Source organism: Saimiri boliviensis, chromosome 1 (genome assembly GCF_048565385.1).
Source record: "Saimiri boliviensis isolate mSaiBol1 chromosome 1, mSaiBol1.pri, whole genome shotgun sequence".
NCBI classification, from domain to species: Eukaryota; Metazoa; Chordata; class Mammalia; order Primates; family Cebidae; genus Saimiri; species Saimiri boliviensis.
The window spans coordinates 151,178,992-151,199,892 of record NC_133449.1 but is presented as its reverse complement, the minus strand read 5'-3'; the positions used below and the strand labels follow the sequence as shown (position 1 = coordinate 151,199,892).

General features: G+C 49.6%; 1 protein-coding gene across 3 annotated transcripts; it reads left to right on the top strand.

Annotated features, from left to right (window-relative positions):
• The first annotated feature begins 563 nt into the window (after positions 1-563).
• Positions 564-18,809, top strand: ZFAND2A (zinc finger AN1-type containing 2A). 3 transcript variants are annotated; one of them, XM_074406729.1, is made up of 7 exons: positions 564-818; positions 1,022-1,101; positions 2,027-2,127; positions 2,534-2,628; positions 4,067-4,198; positions 16,143-16,429; positions 18,201-18,809. In XM_074406729.1, the coding sequence occupies exons 3-6, from the start codon at positions 2,073-2,075 to the stop codon at positions 16,422-16,424; spliced, it is 564 nt and encodes a 187-aa protein (XP_074262830.1). In that variant the 5' UTR covers positions 564-818; positions 1,022-1,101; positions 2,027-2,072; the 3' UTR covers positions 16,425-16,429; positions 18,201-18,809. The 3 variants fall into 3 exon arrangements, with proteins under 3 accessions (XP_074262830.1, XP_039325447.1, XP_010329922.1); XM_039469513.2 differs by lacking the exon at positions 1,022-1,101 and having other exon boundaries at positions 566-818; XM_010331620.2 differs by lacking the exons at positions 1,022-1,101; positions 16,143-16,429; positions 18,201-18,809 and adding an exon at positions 9,013-9,360 and having other exon boundaries at positions 583-818.
• Positions 18,810-20,901: the final 2,092 nt, after the last annotated feature.

The following is a 20,901-nucleotide window of genomic DNA, read 5'->3' as shown; positions in this document are numbered from 1 at the left end:
GACGCTCCGTGCAGCCACCGCGGCCCTGGGCAGAGTCAACCCCACACGGCCACATAACCCTGCAGCGGGCGGGGGCAGCCGCGGTGATATGGGAAACGGTTAAACTGGGTGCTGGGGACCTTGACATTTTCGGTATTATTCTTGGAGCTTTCCTCTAAGTTTAAATTACCAAATAACAGGTTACTTTGAGATAGAGGCCTCCTGGGACCCGCTGGATGGGGAAGCGTCGGGGTACCCTGACGGGCCACTGGGCCTCCCCACTCAGGCCTGACTCGCGCTTCTGCCCCGCGGGACCCTGGCCACAGCCCTGACTCAGCTTCTCCGCTCCTTACCCACGCGGCCGCGACTGCGGCTGCGCGCAGCCGCCTCACAGTGACTCAGCACGCGCGCTGCCTGCGAGAAGCGCCCGGACGCTTCCAGAAGGAAAGCGGAGGGGCGAACAGCGGGTGGATGGGCAGGGCGCGGCAGGACGGGATTGGCCGGATGGCTGGTGACGTACTCGGGACGCGCCGGCGCCGCCGGGCCGCGGCCGGATGGGACTGGCCAGTCTGAGGGTTACGTCGTCGGGGCGCGCCCGGAAGCCGCAAAGCCGAGGCGGCTCGCACATCCGGGGGCTGCGGATAAATGGCTGTCGGCTGCGGGCGGCGAGATGGCGCGTCCTGCTGTGAACTTGCGTCTGCGTCCTGCGGCGTCTCGGTTCCCGTGTCGAGGCTCTTTTGGCCTCGCTCCCCGGAGCCGATTGCGGAGGAGGACACCTGCGTGTCCGTCTCTATCTTCCGCTGCTTCCTGCAGCTGCCTGGGTCCCAAACGAGAGCCAGGTACGGGGCCGGCTTTGCACTGCCTCCGGGGACAGGGCCTGCCTGGGGGTTCCGGCCTGTCATCTGGGAGTCCGGGCTGTCTGCTGGGGGCCGGGCCTGCCTGGGGTCAGGCTGCTGAGGGTCTGGCCTGTCTGTTGGGGGTCCCGCTGCCTGCTGGGAGTCCGGCTGTCTGCTGGGGGTCAGACGTTTGCCATGTGTTCCAGGCACAGGGGACAGCCCAGGAGGCCTCCAGGAGGGTGAAGAGAGCTGATGGGAAGATCAGGAAAAGGCCCCGAGAGGGCTGGTGGGTATTAGATCATGGAGCGGGGAACCTTGTGAGCCCCCTGATTTTCTTTCCAGTGCAGTAGTTTCACCAGCTGTCTGCCTGCTTTCCATTGTGAGTTAACAGCTTGGCTTCTCCCTGATCAACTCTGGGTTGATGTCATCGAGGAATAAGTTCACAGTAAGACTCAGTGCCTAAGGGAGTTGAAGAGAGAGGCGAGGAACAGAGTTAAATCTCTGGATAGTGTAGTCAGCTAATGTGATTTGGCACCTAGTAACAGTTTTGTTTATATCAATAAGTATACTGATAAAATTGTGACTTGAAATTCACCAAGGTTGTAATTTTCACTGGCAGCTGTGTGAATTGAATATCGCCCCCTCAGTATGCGTTGAAATAGAAACCCGGGTCCAAGGTGAACTTCCTAGACTAGAAATTTAAAGGACTAAAAAGGAATCCGTTTCTCCTAATGGGGTTGATTACGAAAGGCTGAGACCTGCTATTTGTACCACTGAATGCTCCCCACACAGCTGTTGATTGATTTTCTTCCCCCCCCCCCCCCCCCCCGCCACCTCGAGACAGAGTTTTGCTCTAGTTGCCCAGGCTGGAGTGCAATAGCTCGATCTAGGCTCACCGCAGCCTCTGCCTCCACGGTTCAAGCGATTCTCCTCCCTCAGAGTCCTGAATAGCTGGGATTACAGGCATGTGCCACCACGCCCCACTAATTTTTTTTTTGTATTTTTAGTAGAGACAGGGTTTCTCCATGTTGGTTAGGCTAACCAACTCCCGACCCCAAGTGATCCACCCACTTGGTCTCCCAAAGTGCTGGGATTACAGACATGAGCCTTGGTGCCCGACCCGTTGACTTTCATTAGCTGTAATTAAATTGTAAATCCTGGTGACCGAAGGGCAGTCACGACTTTCCTCATAACTATTCTAACTCTTGCAGGTAATATTATAACTCTGCCATCTGCGTTTTGAATACTGTTCTCATAATGGAGTTTCCTGATTTGGGGAAGCATTGTTCAGAAAAAACTTGCAAGCAGCTAGGTAAGTACTTTTTAGAGACTTAATAGAAAGTGGTATTTTGTTGGGGGAAAGTTGGCTGTTATGTGAATTAGCTGATAATTGTGTCTTGGCCTTCCTGGCTTTTCAGGATTAGCAGCTGCACTGGTACGGGGTCTGTTGGCCATTCAGCATCCACCAGAAGGGGTGTGGGGGTGCAGGCAGGGCTGAGTGGATCCAGGGTGCTGCTTGAATATTTGTGATGCCACATGACTTGGGGTCTCTCTCTAGAAGACAGCCTGACCCCAGGATTGTTTTCACATGTGTGACCCTAAAGGACATACTAATCTCACAGGCCTGAAGCACTTAGTATAGGTAAACACTTCTGTAGAACCATCCAGGATTATTTTGTTCCAGTCTTTAAAACACTTCACTGTTTTTTGTTTTTTAGATTTTCTTCCAATAAAATGTGATATGTGTAAACAAGATTTCTGTAAAGATCATTTTACACATGCTGCACATAAGTGTCCGTGTGCATTCCAGAAGGTAATTCATCATCCTTTGTTCAAAAGATTCTTATCTTAGCTGTCTAAAGCTGTACTGTCCTGCTGGGATAGTAGGCACTAGCCATGCGTGGCTAAGTCAGTGGAAATTAAATTTTAAAATTTAGTTTCTCTGTCCCACTGGCCACATTTCAAGTGACTGCTGTGTTACAGTACAGACGAGCATTTCTGCCGTCTGTCGGACGGCTCTCCAACAACTGAGATTTTATTTTCAGGGACTCGTGGAGTCACTTACTTATAACCTTATGTTCAAAGCTTACTTTAGATGTTCAAATACTTGGTTCCTTTGATCTGTTACACCATAGCTGTGTCTTCATGGGATGCAAGGAAGGTTTTTGTATTTGACTTGGAAGCCAATCAGGAAGGCAGTAAATATGCTTGCTTAGTTGAATAGCAGCAGCCTTGACTTGGTATTAGGTGATTCCCAGAGTCCACAGTAGAAACGAAAAGAGGACTCTAAGACAAAGGTTTAAGATTTCTGTTGTTGACTTTTGAGACGGTTCCTAGCCCACGTTCACTTTGTCTCTGGCTGGGTCACAGGTCATTTTAGTGAACTCTGCCACTTTACTCTGGTGACGGGAGTAATGTGGGTGATCTAGCATTCTGTGCTTTGACCAGTGTTGGCCAGGGTCTGACCCTCCAGCCTTTTTTAGGTGATCATGCTGGGTGGGAGGGTGACTCACATCCCTGCGTTTATCAGGCATGGGTGACTAAGCCAGACTGCCTAGCGTGTCTTCCGGCTGCACCTTCCTGCCCCAGCATGGGGCGGAGTCTGGCTGGAGACCGTTTACTGATGCTTTCTATCTTCATTTGGCCAAATGTGGGTGCACCACCTGTGACTCTGCCAGCTCGGGCTGCAGACAGCAGGCCCCGTAATTCCGTGATCACCTGCCACCCATTTGATAAACGATGCCGCCTCAGTTTTCTCGTTGACCATTTTGTCACCACCTGTCCTGGCTCAGGTTTTTTAGTCGTGCTGGGTCTTCAGCTCTTGGTTGGTCATCCCCTCTGAAGCCCCCACAACCTTGGCCTGTAGCCAGTGACAGTCATTAGTATCTGGGAGCTCACCCCCGGTACACGAGCTGGAGGGTCTTTGTGGTCGGTATTTCCCTGCCCTGTGCGGGCACCTGGGCAGGTTCTCCTTTCACCTGGGCAGTGCCATCCTGAGGTGGCCCTGGTTGATTTCTGCAGTCGGCTGAAGTCCATTCATTGAAACTTTGACTAGACTCCTCAGGGCAGCTGATGCTTACATTCTAGAGACGCCACCGCTAATCCGTGATGCCAACAATGCTTTGTTCTGGGAGCCCGGTGTTTGTACTCTATTTGTGTTTAAGTGTGCCACGGCAAGAGTACTCATTTAAAGCTTTTGTGAGTTTAGGTTGTCTGAGTCTCAGATGCCATCTCACCTTTGTTATTTTTAGGATGTTAAGGTCCCCGTGTGCCCACTCTGTAATATCCCCATCCCAATAAAAAAGGGACAGGTCCCAGATGTGGTGGTTGGCGATCACATGGATCGAGACTGTGGCTATCATCCTGTGAAGAAGAAAGAGAAGGTAAGGACAGAGTCCACGTCGGTTCCTTCACTGCGAAGGCTGCTTTTTCCTTGGGAAGAGTCAGTTTTCATATACAAAGTAGAGTCCTTACGCTGTATTGTCCCTGCCTCATGCTGCAAGTAGAGTGAGTTTTTAGTTTTATAAATGTTCTTTTAAGGGATCCCGGGTTAGGTTTGTTTTTCTTTACCAGGATTGACTGGTTTTCCTCCTGAGATGGAGTATTGACCTGGCTTTCTAGATCCGTTCTGTTAATGTATGTTTATTTTCTTTTTTTTTTTTTTTTTTTTTTTTTTTTTTTTTTTTTGAGATGGAGTTTCGCTCTTGTTACCCAGGCTGGAGTGCAATGGCACGATCTCGGCTCACCGCAACCTCCGCCTCCTGGGTTCAGGCAATTCTCCTGCCTCAGCCTCCTGAGTAGCTGGGATTACAGGCACACGCCACCATGCCCAGCTAATTTTTTTGTATTTTTAGTAGAGACGGGGTTTCACCATGTTGACCAGGCTGGTCTCGATCTCTTGACCTCGTGATCCACCCGCCTCAGCCTCCCAAAGTGCTGGGATTACAGGCTTGAGCCACCGCGCCTGGCCGACTGTATGTTTATTTTCTAAGCTCCTCCTAGTAAAATGGAAGAAGATATCAAATTGTGTTCTTGCTTTGGTGCCATCAGCGTTTTTTTATTAAAGTTTTTCACTTGTTCATTAGTAGTAAAGCCTGTTAGGAAGCACAGCAGGCCCCGGTTCTCTGCGGGACCCCCCGGCCTTCAGCTCTTAGCCAGCGGTGTGTGTTCGTGGTGTACGCTTTTTCCCGTGTAAATGTTGTCGCGTCCTGAGTTTGTCTTGCTCGCTCTCTGGCCATAGGCATTCCCTGCCCACCACAGGGATACTGTGAATTTCCTCCATAGCCGATTCCCACACTCATGCACCCACCTCCCTGTAGAGTTGGGCTGTTCTTTTGGGTGGGTGATCCAGGCCTCAGTTACCTTCAGGACAACAGCCTGGAGATTCCCTTTCGGTTTTTTTGTTTTGTTTTGGTTTTGCTTTTTGTTTTTTTTGTTTTGAGACAGGGCCTTGCTCTGTCGCCCAGGCTGGAGTGCAGCGGTGGGATCTTAGCTCACTGCAGTCTGGACCTCCCGGGCTCAAGCTATCCTCCCACCTCAGCCTCTCTAGTAGCTGGGCTGACAGGCACATACGCCACCACGCCTGGCTAATACAAATTTGTGTAGAGGTGGGGGTCTCACTGTGTTGCCCAGGCCGGCTTCTCTTGAGGGATCCAACTTTCCTGCATTTCTCAGGGTAGAGCTGAGTTCCGTGTTCTGTGTTCTTCTTTGTTCCTTATTTTGGCAGAAGTCCATCCTTTGGTTGCTTCCTGGGAGGGAGACGGGGAGGTCAGTCAACCCCATACATCTCTGCGGGTCTTTATCCTCTGCTTCTCTGTAATGAGCTGTGTGGGTCTGAGCATCCTACTGTTGAACTCTTCCTGGGACATCTGCCCTGACTTCAGAGTTCCCACGCCATCCTGACCTTGGTCCTCAGTGGGGCCTGTTTTCTGACAGCTTGCAGGAGCTTCTCCCTGTACCAGAGTTGGAAGGGTCACACCAGACTCCTGTCCTGCCATAGGTCCATCTCCTATGTGTTGGGCACACAGTGGACCCCTCCTGGACTCTGGAACATTCTCTTGGTTTCTTTGGTTTCCTCTGCTCTTCTCTCTCCCCTGGATAATTTTTTTTTCTTTCTTTCTTTTTTTTTATGAGACGGAGTCTTGCTCTGTCACCCAGGCTGGAGTGCAGTGGTGTGATAGCTGCTCACTGTAACCTCCGCCTCCTGGGTTCAAGCGATTCTCCTGCCTCAGCCTCGCGAGTAGCTGGGACTACAGGCACATGCCACCTCACCTGGCTAAATGTTGTAGTTTTAGTAGACACAGGGTTTCACCGTGTTGGTCAAGCTGGTCTTGAGCTCGTGACCTCATGATCCGCCTGCCTCAGCCTCCCAAAGTGCTGGGATCACAGGTGGGAGCCGCCACGCCTGGCTGAGCTGTTGGGGTTTTGATTCATAAGCGGGGCTGCTTTTTGCCCTCTCTACCTGTTGACAGTTTGTCTTTCCCACATCTGTTAAGTCCCCATTTGTCCACGTCATTCTTAGCTTCTGAAATCTTGCTGCTGTCTTTATTGTCATTGTCTCTGCCCTTGTGGGTTTATCCTTTTCCAAAAATCTTCTGTGGCTTTTATGGTATTTCAGGAGGGGCAGGACCGGAATGTGTGTTGAGATCCCACCTCTCCTCCCCCCTGCTCAGCATGGTGTTTCCGAAGGCCCATGTCCGCTTCCTTCCATGAGGTGCCTATCCCGGGTTGTCCTTCCCAGGGATTGCGTGCCCTGGGAAGGGCCTGGGCAGGGCCGGCTCCACCTCCCCTTCACCGAAGCCCCGCTGGTTCCTCCAGTTCTTCCTAAGGCCTGCCGACCTTCAGGCCTCCAGGCACAGTTCCGCCTCCTTCCTTTCGCTTCTCAGCATGAGCCTGTAGGCCCTGCTGGCTTTTCCAGGAGCTTCTCTTTTTTTTTTGTTGAGAAGGAGTTTCGCTCTTGTTACCCAGGCTGGAGTGCAATGGCGCGATCTCGGCTCACTGCAACCTCCGCCTCCTGGGTTCAGGCAATTCTCCTGCTTCAGCCTCCTGAGTAGCTGGGATTGCAGGCATGCGCCACTATGCCCTGCTAATTTTTTGTATTTTTAGTAGAGTCGGGGTTTCACCATGTTGACCAAGATGGTCTCGATTTTTCTTGACCTCGTGATCCACCCGCCTCGGCCTCCCAAAGTGCTGGGATTACAGGCTTGAGCCACTGCGCCTGGCTTTTTTTTTTTTTTTTTTTTTTTTTTTTGAAACAGTTTTGCTCTGTCACCCAGGCTGGAGTGCAATGGCAGGATCTCAGCTCACCACAACCTCTGCCTCCCCGGGTTCAAGGGATTCTCCTGCCTGAGCCTCCCAAGTAGCTGGGATTACAGGTACCTGCCACCATGCCTGGCTAATTTTGCAGTTTTAGTAGAGATGGAGTTTCTCCACGTTGGTCAGGCTGGTCTCAAACTCCTGACTTCAGGTGATCCGCCAGCCTCAGCTTCCCAAAGTTCTGGGATTACAGGTGTTAGCCACCGTGCCGGGCTCAAGAAGCTTCTCTAGGGAACTGCCTGCTGTCAGGCTTAATACGTTCCTAGTCATGGGTCCTGGTCTGTGGTTATCAATTATCTTAGTATATGATGTTCAATACTTTACAGTTATATTACCATAAGCCAAGTAACTCTTACTTTCAGCCTCAAACATGGAATAAAATCAGTGTTCCTTAGTCTGCCACACAAAACCCTCTGTATGGAAGCTCGCTCCGATCCTCCCTTTCTGACCCTGTCTAGTTCCCCCTGCTGTGGCTATGCCTGGGTCCCTCAGCCTTTGGAGATCTCTTGAGCCTCTGAGACATCGCAGCTCTCCCTGGTGCACCCACTTCTCCCACACAACACAGCCTCCCTTGCTGGGGGCTCACCCAGCACTGCCCCAAGGCCCCCAAACAGGTGCACCCTTCTGTCAGCTTCTGGCCCACTCTGCCCCTGCCCTCGAGGCAGGCATCATCTGTGTTCTGCCTGCGTCTCTGCACGGCCCCTCCTTCCTGGTTGGTCATCGTGGCTGTGCCTGCCTGCCTGCCTGCCTTGGCCGGAGGGCCACCTCGGCTGCTGGACCCCGTCCCCACTTTCTACCTTCCCCTCTCGGAGTTCTGAGTATCTAGAAATTTATATTGCCACCTACCCCTGCCACCAAAAAATTTAAAAAATGACCGGTGGGTACAGGGACATGATAGATGTTCCCTTGATGAGGACAAGCTCCACTGTCCCAGAGCTCCCGGAGCCGGTGCCTCTGTGGGGCTGCCTGTCACATCTGTGCTCAGCCTCCTTCCCTCCCGGTACCTGCGTCCCTGCTGCTTCTCTCTCGTCCTCCCAGCAGCACCTCTGAGCCATGTTCACAGGAACCCCCAGCTTCAATGCCGGTTTTCTTTACTGCTTGTTAAAGTTTCTGTCTCCTTAGTGTTCTTCCTTTGTTTTTTGGGTTTTTGTTTTGTTTTGTTTTTTGAGACAGAATTTCACCCTGTCACCAAGCTGGAGTGCAGTGGTGCAGTCTCAGCTCACTGCAGCCTCCGCTTCACAGGTTCAAATGATTCTCATGCCTCAGCCTCCCAAGTAGCTGGGATTACAGGCACCCGCCACCCCACCTGGCTAATTTTTGTATTTTCAGTAAAGATGGGGTTTCTCCATGTTGATCAGGCGGTCTCAAACTCCCTGACCTCAGGTGAGCCACCTGCCCCAGACTCCCGAAGTGCTGGGGTTACAGGCATGAGCCCCATGTTCCTTTTCTTGCCTGCACTAAAATGATCAAACGAAATTCGGCGTCTGTAGTCTGTGCAGACAGGAGCTGCATCTAGTTTAAATGTGAATGTTATTACTGGGGGCTGTTAAAGAATTGCTTATTAAGGCCAGCACATGACTCACCTGTAATCTTAGCACTTTGGGAGGCCAAGATAGGAGGGTCACTTGAGGCTGAGTTTGAGACCAGCCTGGGCAACATGGCAAGATCCCACCTCTACGAAAATAAACAAAATTAGCTGGACATGGTGGTATGTGCCTGTAGTACCAGGTACGAAGAAGGCTGAGACGGGAAAATCACTTGAGGCCAGGAGGTTGAGGTTGTAGTGAGCTGAGATTGAGCCACTGCACTCTGGCCTGGGCGACACAGGGACACCGTGTCTCCAAAAAAAGAATTGCTTGTTGAAGTCACTTTGCTCTCTCAGATTTTTACGTACCGGTGCTCAAAAGAGGGCTGCAAGAAGAAAGAGATGCTGCAGATGGTGTGTGCCCAATGTCACGGCAACTTCTGTATCCAGCACAGACACCCCCTGGACCACAGCTGCAGGCACAGGAGCTGCCCCACCATCAAAGCCGGGTGAGAAGAGACTCAGCTGTGATGGCGCTGGCTCGAAACACATGGTATCATACGTGGAACCAGCTTAGACTCTAAAGTGGGGAGTGGAGCGACACTGAGCACCGTCCCGCACTGAGCACCGTCCCACACTGAGCTGCTTATCTTAACTGTTTGTTGAGGTAGATGGGACTAGAATAAAATTGAATGCTGAAGTTGATTCTAGTTGTTCTCATTTCCCATGGCTACCTTCACCAAGTACTGCAGACTGGGCGGCTTAAACCACAGAAGTCAGTTCTTTCACAGTTCTGGAGGCTGGAAGTCCAGGAGCAGGGTGTCAGCAGGGCCAGCCCCTTCTGAGGCCTGCGGGGAGCGTCGGCTGCGGCTCCCCAGTGTCTTGGGGTTCATTGGCCGTCCTCCACGTTTAGGGCTCATGGACAAACAACCCCCGTCTCCTCCTCCATCTTCACATGGTGGTCTCTGTGTCCTGACTTCCCCTTTCTGTAAGGATACCAGTCATGTGATCCCACACTCATGACCTTCTAACTGGATCATCACTGGAAAGACCCTGTCTCCATATGAGGTCACACTCTTGAGGGGTTGAGGCTAGGGCTCCAGCGTGTCTTGTGGGGACACGATTCAACACATAATGTCAAGTCGGGTAGCATCTGTGTGGCAGATTTGACATTATGTGTTGAATGATGTCCATCCCTGGGCTGGGCCGCAGGTAAATGCCTACTGGCAGGAAGCCATGTGGGTTCTCACAGTCAGCACATGGAGGCTGAGCGGGCACCCACCCACCTTCTGTGTAGGTGTTCATCCGTGACAGCCTCTTAACCCAAGCTGTTGGGAGATTTCCACACCCTGGCTCCTGGCAGGCTGGCCCAGCGACTCGGGTACTGGTTCACACGGCTCGTGTTTACGTCTGTGTAGGGTGCTACAGCTCTTGGCTAGTGAACATGGAAAGGTTGCTGTGCATAACTGAGCAGTGGGACCCGATGCTCTAGTGGTGTGGCTCCATCAGGACGGATAATGCATAACCACACGGTGGAACACGATGTTCCAGGGGTGTGACTTCATCAGGATGGATGACACAGGACGGGGACCCCAGATTACAAAAGCAGCTCACTCCAGCGCAAGCTCTCAGCACAGCAGCATCATAGCTGGTTTCTGAAACATCTTTTCTGCCCTCCAAGATCCTCTGACATGATGAACACTTCTGTATCAAGACAAACCTGAAAAGAACTGTTGGCTGGTTTTCTTTTTGGTGAAAAGTAAAGTGATGAGGCCCTTCCCGTCCACACTGCCGTGTGGATTATTTCCACTCTTAACTTCCACACCAGGTACCCCGTATTTCTAACGGCAAATATCCTGAAACCTTATTGAAACGTTCTCATTGAATTAGGCCAGGCACAGTGGCTCACTCCTGTAATCCCAGCACTTTGGAAGGCTGAGAGGGGTGGATTACCTGAGGTGAGGAGTTTGAAACCAGCCTGGCCAACATCATGAAACCCCCTCTCTACTAAAAATACAAAAATTAGCTGGGCATGGTGGTGTGTGCCTGTAATCCCAGCTATTTGGGAGGCTGAGGTGGGAGCCTCACTTGAACCTGGGAGGCAGAGGTTGCAGTGAGCCAAGATCATGCCATTGTACTCCAGCCTGGGCGACGAGTGAAACGCCATTTCAAAAAAAATTATATATATATATATACATGAATTACCTGGCAAAGTAGAGAAGCAGAATAATGTTAAGTTACAATTTGAGGTGGTTTAAGTTACTACCCCGGTGAAATAAAGTAGCTTAAAGAGCAGAGGAACCAGGGAGGCAGCTCAGGACAGCTCTGCCCTGCGCAGAATCACCAAGGACCCAGTCTTAACCGAAGCTTCTGTCAGACACCAGACAGCTCGCTCACGCGCTCTCCACCATGTTGCCTCTTGACGTGGCTGTGGGGCTGGGAAGGGGGAGGCACATCCACCTGATTGGCTGAGTCCTTGTCCAGTGGCAGGCCATAGCATGCTACTCAGATTCCTGGAGGGCACAGCTGTGTGCCTGTGCCTGACTCCCAAGGGGATGGGACTCGCTGTGTGAGAAGGTATGTCTTCCTGGATCACTTGTTTCTGCCACAGCTGACTTCTTAAAACAGGCACAGTTTGGCTGGGTGCGATGGCTCACGCCTGTAATCCCAGCACTTTGGGAGGCCGAGGAGAGTGGATCACCTGAGGTCAGGAGTTCAAGCAGCCTGGCCTTCATGGTAAAACCCTGTCTCTACTAAAAATGAAAAAAAAAAAAAAAAAATTCAGCTGGGCATGGTGGTGAATGCCTGTAATCCCAGCTACTCAGGGGGCTGAGGTAGGAGAATCACTTGAATTCGGGAGGCAGAGGTTGCAGTGAGCCGAGATCACACCATTGCACTCCAGCCTGGGAGACGGAGCAACACCCCGTCTCAGCAACAACAACAACAACAACAGGCATCGTTGTCAGCAGCCAGCTAGCCTGAGAGACAGCTTTTTTGTGTCTGGACATGATTTCAACACCAAGAAGAAAGTTGCAAAATGCCACCTATTGAACATGTCTCTATCTAGTGATGAAGCAGTGGAAACTTGCAGAAGTGACTTTAAACTACAAGAGCAGGCAGTAGGGCTTCCTCAAGTAATGGTGTTACAGGTTTGAAGAGCAGAAAAAACAGTGGGGTGAAGGAGGGTAAGCTGGGGTGTGAGAGCCGCAGTCCTTCGTGGCTTAGATGAAAGACGGGTGCATCCTTCGTGGCCTGACACTTTCCACCACTGTCTGTGATTTTGTGAAGCAATGAGCAGGGTTAACAAATACTGGTCTTAAATTTATACTGACAGCCGCTGTTCACTTCAAGAGTGCAGAGATTTCCTAGGACCTTAGTGGGTGGGAGGAAATAGGGCAAAACAAAATTCCCCTGAGTTCATTCTGAACTGCCCTGGTCGTGCAGCTGTGCCCACCACACATCCCACCGGGACACTTTACACCCTGGCCACCTGGCTGTGCCCACCACATCCCGCAGAGACAGTGTACACCCTGGCCACACAGCTCTGCCCACCACACATCCCACTGAGACAGTGTACACCCTGGCCACGCAGTTATGCCCACCACACATCCCACTGAGACATTTTACACCCTGGCCACGTGGCTGTGCCCACCACACATCCCACTGAGACATTTTACACCCTGGCCACGCGGCTGTGCCCACCACACATCCCACTAAGATAGTGTACACCCTGGCCACCTGGCTGTGCCCACCACACATCCCACTGGGACACTTTACACCCTGGCCACCTGACTGTGCCCACTACACATCCCGCTGAGACTACAAAAATAAAAGCCACTGAATTTTTTTTTCTGGTTTCACAGTCAAAAAATGTAACAGGAAGGGTTTGTATGCAGTTCTGTTCTGCAAAAGGTGATTGAAATTGCAGTCAAGCCAGCAGTGTTTCTGTCAATGACTGGCCATGTATACGCTGATGATTGCAAAGATGATGCTATATTTTCACTGTACCTTTTTGTTTTAATCTGACACAAACTTTTGCTCTCAATTGACATAATTGTACATATTGATGAGGTTACATTGTCATATTTGGATACATGTAGACTGTTACCAAGTCAGAGTAATTAGCATATTTGTCACCTCGAACACTTATTTCTTTGTTTTGGAAACATTGGAGATCTGCTCTTCTAGCTATTTAAAAATAAGGGGTTGGTCCTGGTGGCTCATGCCTGCAATCTCAGCACTTTGGGAGGCCGAGGCAGGTGGATTCCTTGAGGCCAGGAGTTTCCAGACCAGCCTGACCAATGTGGTGAAACCCCATCTCTACTAAAATTACAAAACTTAGCTGGGTGTGGTGGTGCTCCTGTAATCCCAGCTACTTGGGAGGCTGGAGCAGGAGGATTGCTTGAACCTGGGAGGCAGAGTTTGCAGTAAGCCAAAATTGCACCACTGCACTCCAGCCTGGGGGCCAGAGTGAGACTCCATCTCAAAAAAAATAAACAAGCTAGTCACCCTGCAGTACCTCAGAACACTGGGATGTAATCCTCTTAGCAAGGTGGACTGCCCCATGTCTAGGTTTAGAAGCGCAAACGGGCAGCACTGTGCCACAGTGGCACACAGCACTCGGCACACTCGCGCTCTGCACACGTTTGTAGCCTCGGCCTTACAGCCTAGGTGTGGAGGAGGCAGCACCATCGAGCTCTGTGTAAGTCATTCTAGGATGTTTGCACAGCAATGACATCACCTGACCACGGCACATCCCTGATGCTAGGTGACGTGACTGCACTATCTTATTCTATGGTGTCTATCCTAGGCCTGTGTCAGAACACGGGGCTCCTTACAGGAGGGCGCTGGACCCCACCCGAGGCCCTGATTCTGAGATGGACTCAGGTTTGCACTTGGAGCTGCCCAGGTGACGGGTCTGGTCTGGAACTGCACTTGGATAAGCCGCTTTCCTGCGTCTCCAGCACATCCTCTGCCACCCACACATGCTGTGGAACTCTGGAAGTGCAGTCAGCACAACAGGGTTCCGTGTGATTAAGTTTAAAAACCACTAACTTGGTTCAGTCATTGGAAAATGTAGTATGTTAGGAACTTGGGTATGTGAACTGTGAACTTTGTGAAATCTAAATATAGGTCAGGTGTTCTAATGAAAAAATGTTTTTAATATTTAAAGTCTTGAGAAACAACATTCTGAAAATTTAATGTCCAAATTGAGATGTATCCAGCCAGCCCCAGGCTCATGCTTGTAATCCCAACACCTTGGGAGGCCGAGGTGGGTGGATTGCTTGAGCCCAGACATTCGAGGCAGGAGTGGGCAATGTAGTAAGACCTCATTTCTCAAAAAAAAAAAAAAAAAAAAAAAAGCCGGGTGTGGCAATGTGTGCATGTGGCCTCAGTTAGGAGGATCTCCTGATCCTGGGGAGGTCAAGGCTACAGTGAGCTGTGATCACATCACTGCACTGCAGCCTGGGTGACAGAGCAAGACTCTGTCTCATTAAAAAGAAAAAAGAAAAAAAAAAAAAAAACAAGGCCAGGTGTGATGCCTAACACCTGTAATCCCAGCACTTTGGAAGGCTAAGGCAGGTGGATCACTTGAGGTCAGGAGTTTGACACCAGCCTAGCCAACATAGTGAAATCTGTCTCTTCTAAAAAGGCCAAAATTAGCCAGGCACAGTGGCGGGAACTTATAATTCTAGCTACTCGTGAGTCAGGAGAATTGCTTGAACCCGGGAGGGGAAGGTGGCAGTGAGCTAAGATTGTGCTATTGCATTCCACCTGGCCCACAGAGGGAGACTCTGTCTAAAAAAAAAAAAAAAAAAAAAAGGTATATCCAAAACACACTAGAGTTTGGAGGCAATACCAAATATTTATATATCTCTCTCACTGTTAAAGGTATTGTTTATATGTTGCCTATATTGTAGAGTGGGGTCCAGGCATCCACTGGGAGGCTTGGAACAGAACCCCAGAGGATAAAGCGGGACTGCTGTGTAATTTTTGTAGTATAGAGTAGCAACTGTTTATATATTTCTAGAAATGCAAATAAAACCAAGGCCTGAAGAGTAAAAAGTATTATTTACATGTTGAAATAATATTTTGGATATGCTAGGTTAATAAAACATTAAAATTATTTTCACTTGTTTGGTTTTACTGTGGTTGCTCACGATTTTGAAACTGGGTGGTCAGCTTGGTTCTGTCCCTATCGGATGGCGTTGTCTAGCACCCCCATTAAAGGCCAGACAGCCCTGGCGCATTTTCTCAGTGGGAGGGGTGGTGTCTGGTTCATGTGTTGGGTTTTGTGTCTTCGATTTGATGGAGTCCTGAAGTATAAAACTTAAGAGCTAGGCCTGTAGGGAGCCAGCCCTACATCACCCATGGGTACCCCAAGTTTGGTGGCGACAAAGGAATGAGAAAAAGATTAAGAGAAAAAGTGGGACCAGGGGGCTGTCACCTTATTACTCCGGAGGCAACAGTGAAGGCCCCAAGTTCTGATCATCCACACTATTGATCATAATCACTTTGATCTACTGGGTAGGGGCGGAGTGATGGTAGGGAGAGGGTGATGCTGGAGTGATCAGTGAGCCGGGAGTGAATCAGTGAACTAGAAATGCTGTGTCACTCTGACGATCGATAACAGTAGCGCTCTGCGAGTTTCACAAAACAAGAACACGTGGTCATCTTTTTTTTTTTTTTTCTTTAGTTTATTATCTATGTGCAGCTGATGGAATGCCAGAGCCTACAAGCAGCCTACAAGTCTGGCCATGTCATAATGTTACAAAGGGGTTTTACATCCTCGAGCACAATGTTTTTGGTAACAGAGCCGAGGTCACCCTGCACCAGAACACGAGGCGTGGAGAGGCCTTCCTCCTCAGAGGCCTCCTGTGGCTGTCCGCAGTTTGTTGTTGTTTATGTGTTACTCAAAACGAATTTATGTAGGCACTCTGTCAGTCCTTTCTCCTCTGCTGCTTTTCCCAACATAGACCAGGCGTAGTGGCTCACACCTGTAATCCCAAAACTTTGGGAGGCCAAGGCCAATGGATCATTTGAACCCAGAAGTTTGAGACCAGCCTGGGCCACATGGCAAAACCCTGTCTCTACCAAAAATACAAAAAGTAGCCAGGTGTGGTGGTGTGTGCCTGTAGTCTCACCAACTCGGGAGGCAGAGGTGGGAGGCTCATTTGAGCCCAGAACTTCAAGGCTGCAGTGACTCATGATTGTGCCACTGCACTCCAGTGTGGATGACAGAGTGAGACCCTTCTCAAAAAAAAAGCTGATGGACCCCGAGACATCACTGATGGAAATCAAGGTGTTCCCAGAGCGCCACTGAGAGCAGGCAAGTCGGCCGTGGCCCTGCTGGCTCGAGTGTCAGTCAACTGTTGAGGTCACTGGTGGGCCCTGTCTTTTCGGAGGCGGATTTGGACCTGGGCTGGTATGGTGGCGGGAGCAGATGTTTGCAGATGCTTAACATTTTTTCTTGCTGGGTTGGACAGGCTTGCAGTCGGTGCCTGGCATCTGATGTCTTCATCCCACCTGCCTGCAGCGGGGGAAGCACGACGTGTCCTCACTCCATGCCTCGGGGGCTTTCCTTGTCCCGAGCTGGACTTTGGCTGACATCACTGGTTTTCCTGGGCAGGGCCCGGAGCCATGTTGTGGTTCCTAATGCCCAGCATCTTGCGTGGGAGCCTGGGAAGCCTGGCTGCTACTTCCTGTCTGGTTTACGGACTACAGGATCAAACATTGTCACAAGATGCCCCCAGAAGACCTTTGTCTGAATCAGGTGAGGGTTGACAGCATCCAGATTCCTGGTGAGAAATGAGGTCCAGCATCACAGGAAGGACGGATATAACCAGGCCGTCAATCCTAACTCAGTTTCTCTAGGTTAACAAAGTTAAAAGGGATTGGGCATATTTTTAAATGTACTCTGCATGAACCTTCCAGATGTATTCTTTGCAGTAAGCCTAAAACCACACTTGAAAGATCAATTCTGAAATGAGTTCCTAAAATAGCTCAGTGGCTGAAATAGCCCTAGTTTTGCAAATGTTAAGCTTAAGAATTAGGATATTTCACATCCACTGAGTATCGTAAATGTCTTTGTGTTTCTTTTGAGACAAGTCTCGCTCTGTCACCCAGGTTGGAGTGCAGTAGGGCATTCATGGCTCACTGTAGCCTTGAACTACCAGGCTTGAGTGAAGCTCCCACCTCAGCCTCCTAAGTAGCCAGGACTACAGGTATGTACCACCATGCCCAGCTAGTTAAAATATATATATTTTTTAAAATAAAGACAGGGTCTCACTATGTTGCCCAGGCTGGTCTTGAACTCCTGGGCTCAAGTGACCTTTCCACTTTGGCTTCCCAAAGTGCTGGGCTTACAGGGGTGAGCCATGGTGCCTGGCCTTCAATATTGCAAATGTCTTGAGAGGAGCATTGTGTTCTAGGGATCCCAGTGACAGGGAAACTGCTCTGACTTCTCTGCTTGGTTGCATATGAAGTCTTTGCAAATAAAGGTTGATTTACTTTATTTTGCTGAAGTCATATTAAAAATGTATAATCACAGCGAATTATACAAGGTGAATAAAGCAAAGAGGAGAGTGTATTGGCCAAGAGAGTAGTTGAATGCTGTGAGATGTTTTTTTGCAGTTTTTCATTTTTGTCTGTCTTATATAGAGACAGCCTTGCTCTGTTGCCCAGGCTAGAATACAGTGGCGTCATCATGGCTCGCTGCAGCCCTGACCTTCTGGGTTGAAGCAGTCCTCTCACCTCAGCCTCCCAAGTAGCTGAGACTACAGGTGCACTCCATGATGCCCTACTAATTTTTAAATTTTTTGTGGAGTTGGGATCTTGCTATGTTGCCCAGGCTGGTGTCCAACTCCTGGGCTCAAGTGATCCTCCCACCTCAGCCTCTCAACGTGCTGGGATTACAGGTGTGAGTGCCTGGCCCTGCTTTACATTTCTTTTGTTTGAGGGTGTTGTCCTTTGATTTCTACCCCACATTGCTGCAACGTCAGGATGGGGAGACTTTACTGACACCCAGTGTTGAGGCTGCACACACTCGTGAGCTACATTATGATATAATCTTAGAACACATTAAAAGCTAAGGTTTTCTTGCAATTCATGCATGCTACATACAAATACCTTTTAAAGTGGCCTTTTTTGGCCGGGCGCAGTGGCTCACGCCTGTAATCCCAGCACTTCAGGAGGCTCAGGCGGGCAGATCACGAGGTCAGGAGTTGACCAGCCTGGCCAATATGGTGAAGAGACCTGGCTGGTCTCTACTAAAGATACAAAAAAAATCTAGCTGGGTGTGGTGGGGCATGCCTGTAATCCCAGCTACTTGGGAGGCTGAGGCAGAAGAATGCTCTATAACCCAGGAGATGGAGGTTACAGTGAGCCAAGATCGTGCCATTGCACTCCAGCCTGGGTAACAGAGCGGACTCTTGTCTCAAAAAAAAAAAAAAAAAAAAAATTGCCGTTTAAAAAAATTTTTATTAAAGTGCCCACAGCAGAGTAGCTCTCTAATTTTACATTCTGTTTGTTTCATTTTTCTGCAGATAGCTGTGCTGTGGTGAATCGTAAGAAGAAAACAAATGAAACAGCAGTCCACCCAAAGGAGGCTCTTGATGGGCCAGTGTTCCCTCTCCTGGTTTCACTTAAACAGTCCCTGGAGCGTGAGGACAATTAGAAAGGCTAATGTTTCTATGGCAATCGGGTAGAAAGCTTATGGGCTTCCAGGACAGAGATAAAATGGACCATTAAACAAGCTGGCGTCAGTGTGCACACAATGCTGAGTGCTGTGATCGTCTGCAGGGGTGACTTGGGCCTGTTGCTCGGCCGGGAGTGTGCTCAGTTCCAGGGACTTCTGTGGCACCCACACTTTGTCCATCACAAGCACCCTCTGATTCTCTGTTCTGTAGGAGCCAAGCCCGTCCATCATTGTGCTACACCCCTGGGTCTCATAGAGGAAGGTCAATCTTGGCAGCTCTGTCTGAAGCAGTGGTTCCTCAACTTGTTCAAATGTCAGAAACCCGACCAGTCTTGGTGCTCCGTGGCCTACCAAGAAGACAGCTGAACTGAGTGCCACACATGCAGTGTTCTGCAACAGGAGGGGCACCACATCCTGGAGCCTAGTATAAGCATACAACAGGCATCCAAGGTGTGAGGTGAGGTGTGTAGGAAGAAAGCTGAAGTGGAGAAAACCAGCTTTGCTATAAACAGAAAAAGCCAGCTTCATCCAATTTCAGGGTCAGAGGTCTTGGGACATGGTGAAGAGCATTTTGCAACAGTTGGGTTGATCAGCTATGGTTTATGGTCTTACTAAAACAGCTAGTAACAGCCAGGCGTGGTGGCTCACAGCTGTAATACCAGCACTTTGGGAGGCCGAGGCGGATAGATCACTGAAGTCAGGAGTTCAAGACCAGCCTAACATAATGAAATCCCATCTCTACTAAAAATAAATTGGCCAGGCATGGTGGTGGCCACTTGTAATCCCAGAACTTTGGGAGGCCAAGGTGGATAAATCATCTGAGGTCAGGAGTTCAAGGCCAGCCTGGCCAACATGGTGAATCCCTGCCTCTACTAAAAATGCAAAAATCAGCCAGGCATGGTGGTGGGCACCTATAGTCCTAGCCACTTGGGAGGCTGAGGCAGGAGAATTGCTTGAGCCTGGGAGGTGGAGGCTGCAGTGACCCGAGATCATGCCACTGCACTCCAGCCTGGGCAAGAGAGTGAGACTCTGTCTCAAAAAAAAAAAAGTTTCATATCTCAGATATCTGTAATTTAGGGTTCAATAAAGTAGGAAGTGAGTGATATAACTCCTTATTATAAAACATGCATACCTCCTCAGAGAACATAGTATGATAATAGTATATAAAACTAATGATCAAAAGCCTTCATTCCCATAATCAATAATCAGAGATGTAATGGAAGAGGAAAACTCCATTTAGAGCAACAATAAAGACAAAACACTTAGGAATAAACCGGAGACATGTTAAACCTGTATGGGATAAAACTTTAAAATGTGTTTCAGGAAGTATGGTTTTGGGAGGAAAAGAGAAAAATGTGTGTTTCATGAAAGGCACAATAGTACATGGAAATCAATGGAAAGACAGTCCTTGTTCTCGGAAGACTCAGACGAGTGCAAGACATGGCCTGAGAGCATGTGAGGATGACCCCAGATAGCCTGACAAAGGGGTCTTGTAAAGGGATGTTCAGATTGACCTATTCAAGGCCCATCTTGTGCCTTCCCTATCACAACCCTGGGATCAGCCGTTTCTCCCAGGAGCCCTGGTCCATGTTTGTGGGGGATGGTATCGAGGAGCCGTGTTGCGGGTACTTGGAGTGCTTAGTGCCACTGGGATGTTACTGCGTCTTCAGTCCTTTCAGCATTTCTGTATTAGTCCATATTCACACTGCTGAAACAGAAATACCTGAGACTGGGTAATATATAAAGAAAAAGAAGATTAGTGGACTCCCAGTTCCACGTGGCTGGGAAAGCCTCATAATCATAGCAGGAGGCAAAAGGCATGTCTTGTATGGCAGCAGATGAGAGAAAATGAGAACCAAGCAAAAGGGGTTTCCCCTTATAAATCAGATCTCATGAGACTTATTCACTACCATGAGAACAGTACAGGGGAAACTGATTCAATTGTCTCACTGTGTCCCTCCCACAACGCATGGGAATTATAAGAACTGCAATTCAAGATGAGATGTGGGTGGGGACACAGCCAAACCGTATCAATTCCAAAAATGAAAAAAATTTTTTCCTTTTTTTTTTTGAGACAGAGTCTTACTCTGTCACCCAGGCTGGAGTGCAGTGGTGTGATCATAGTTCACTGCAGCCTCCATCTCCCAGGCTTAAGCAATCTTTCAACCTCAGCCTCCTAAATAGCTGGGACTATAGGTGTGTGCTAGCACGCTCAGCTAATTTTTTATTTTTGTAGACAGGAGGTCACACTGTGTTGCCCAGGCTGGTCTTGAACTCCTGATCTCCAGCCATCCTCCTGACTCAGCCTCCCAAAGTGCTGGGATTGCATGTGTGAGCCACTGCACCTGGCATTATTCATTTTTTTTTTTTTCTGATGCAGAGATTCGCTCCTGTTGCCCAGGCTGGAGTGTAATGGCATGATCTTGGCTTACCGCAACCTCTGCTTCCCGGGTCCAAACAATTCTCTTGCCTCAGCCTCCCAAGTAGCTGGGATTACACGCATGTGCCACCACACGTGGCTAATTTTGTAGTGTTTAGTAGAGATGGAG

Excerpts from the sequence above, each read along its gene's own strand:
- ZFAND2A (XM_074406729.1), top strand. The coding sequence starts at position 2,073 with ATGGAGTTTCCTGATTTGGGGAAGCATTGTTCAGAAAAAACTTGCAAG. Across the intron at positions 2,629-4,066 it reads GTCCGTGTGCATTCCAGAAG|GATGTTAAGGTCCCCGTGTG; the intron begins GTAATTCATCAT and ends TGTTATTTTTAG. Across the intron at positions 4,199-16,142 it reads CTGTGAAGAAGAAAGAGAAG|GCTTGCAGTCGGTGCCTGGC; the intron begins GTAAGGACAGAG and ends TGGGTTGGACAG.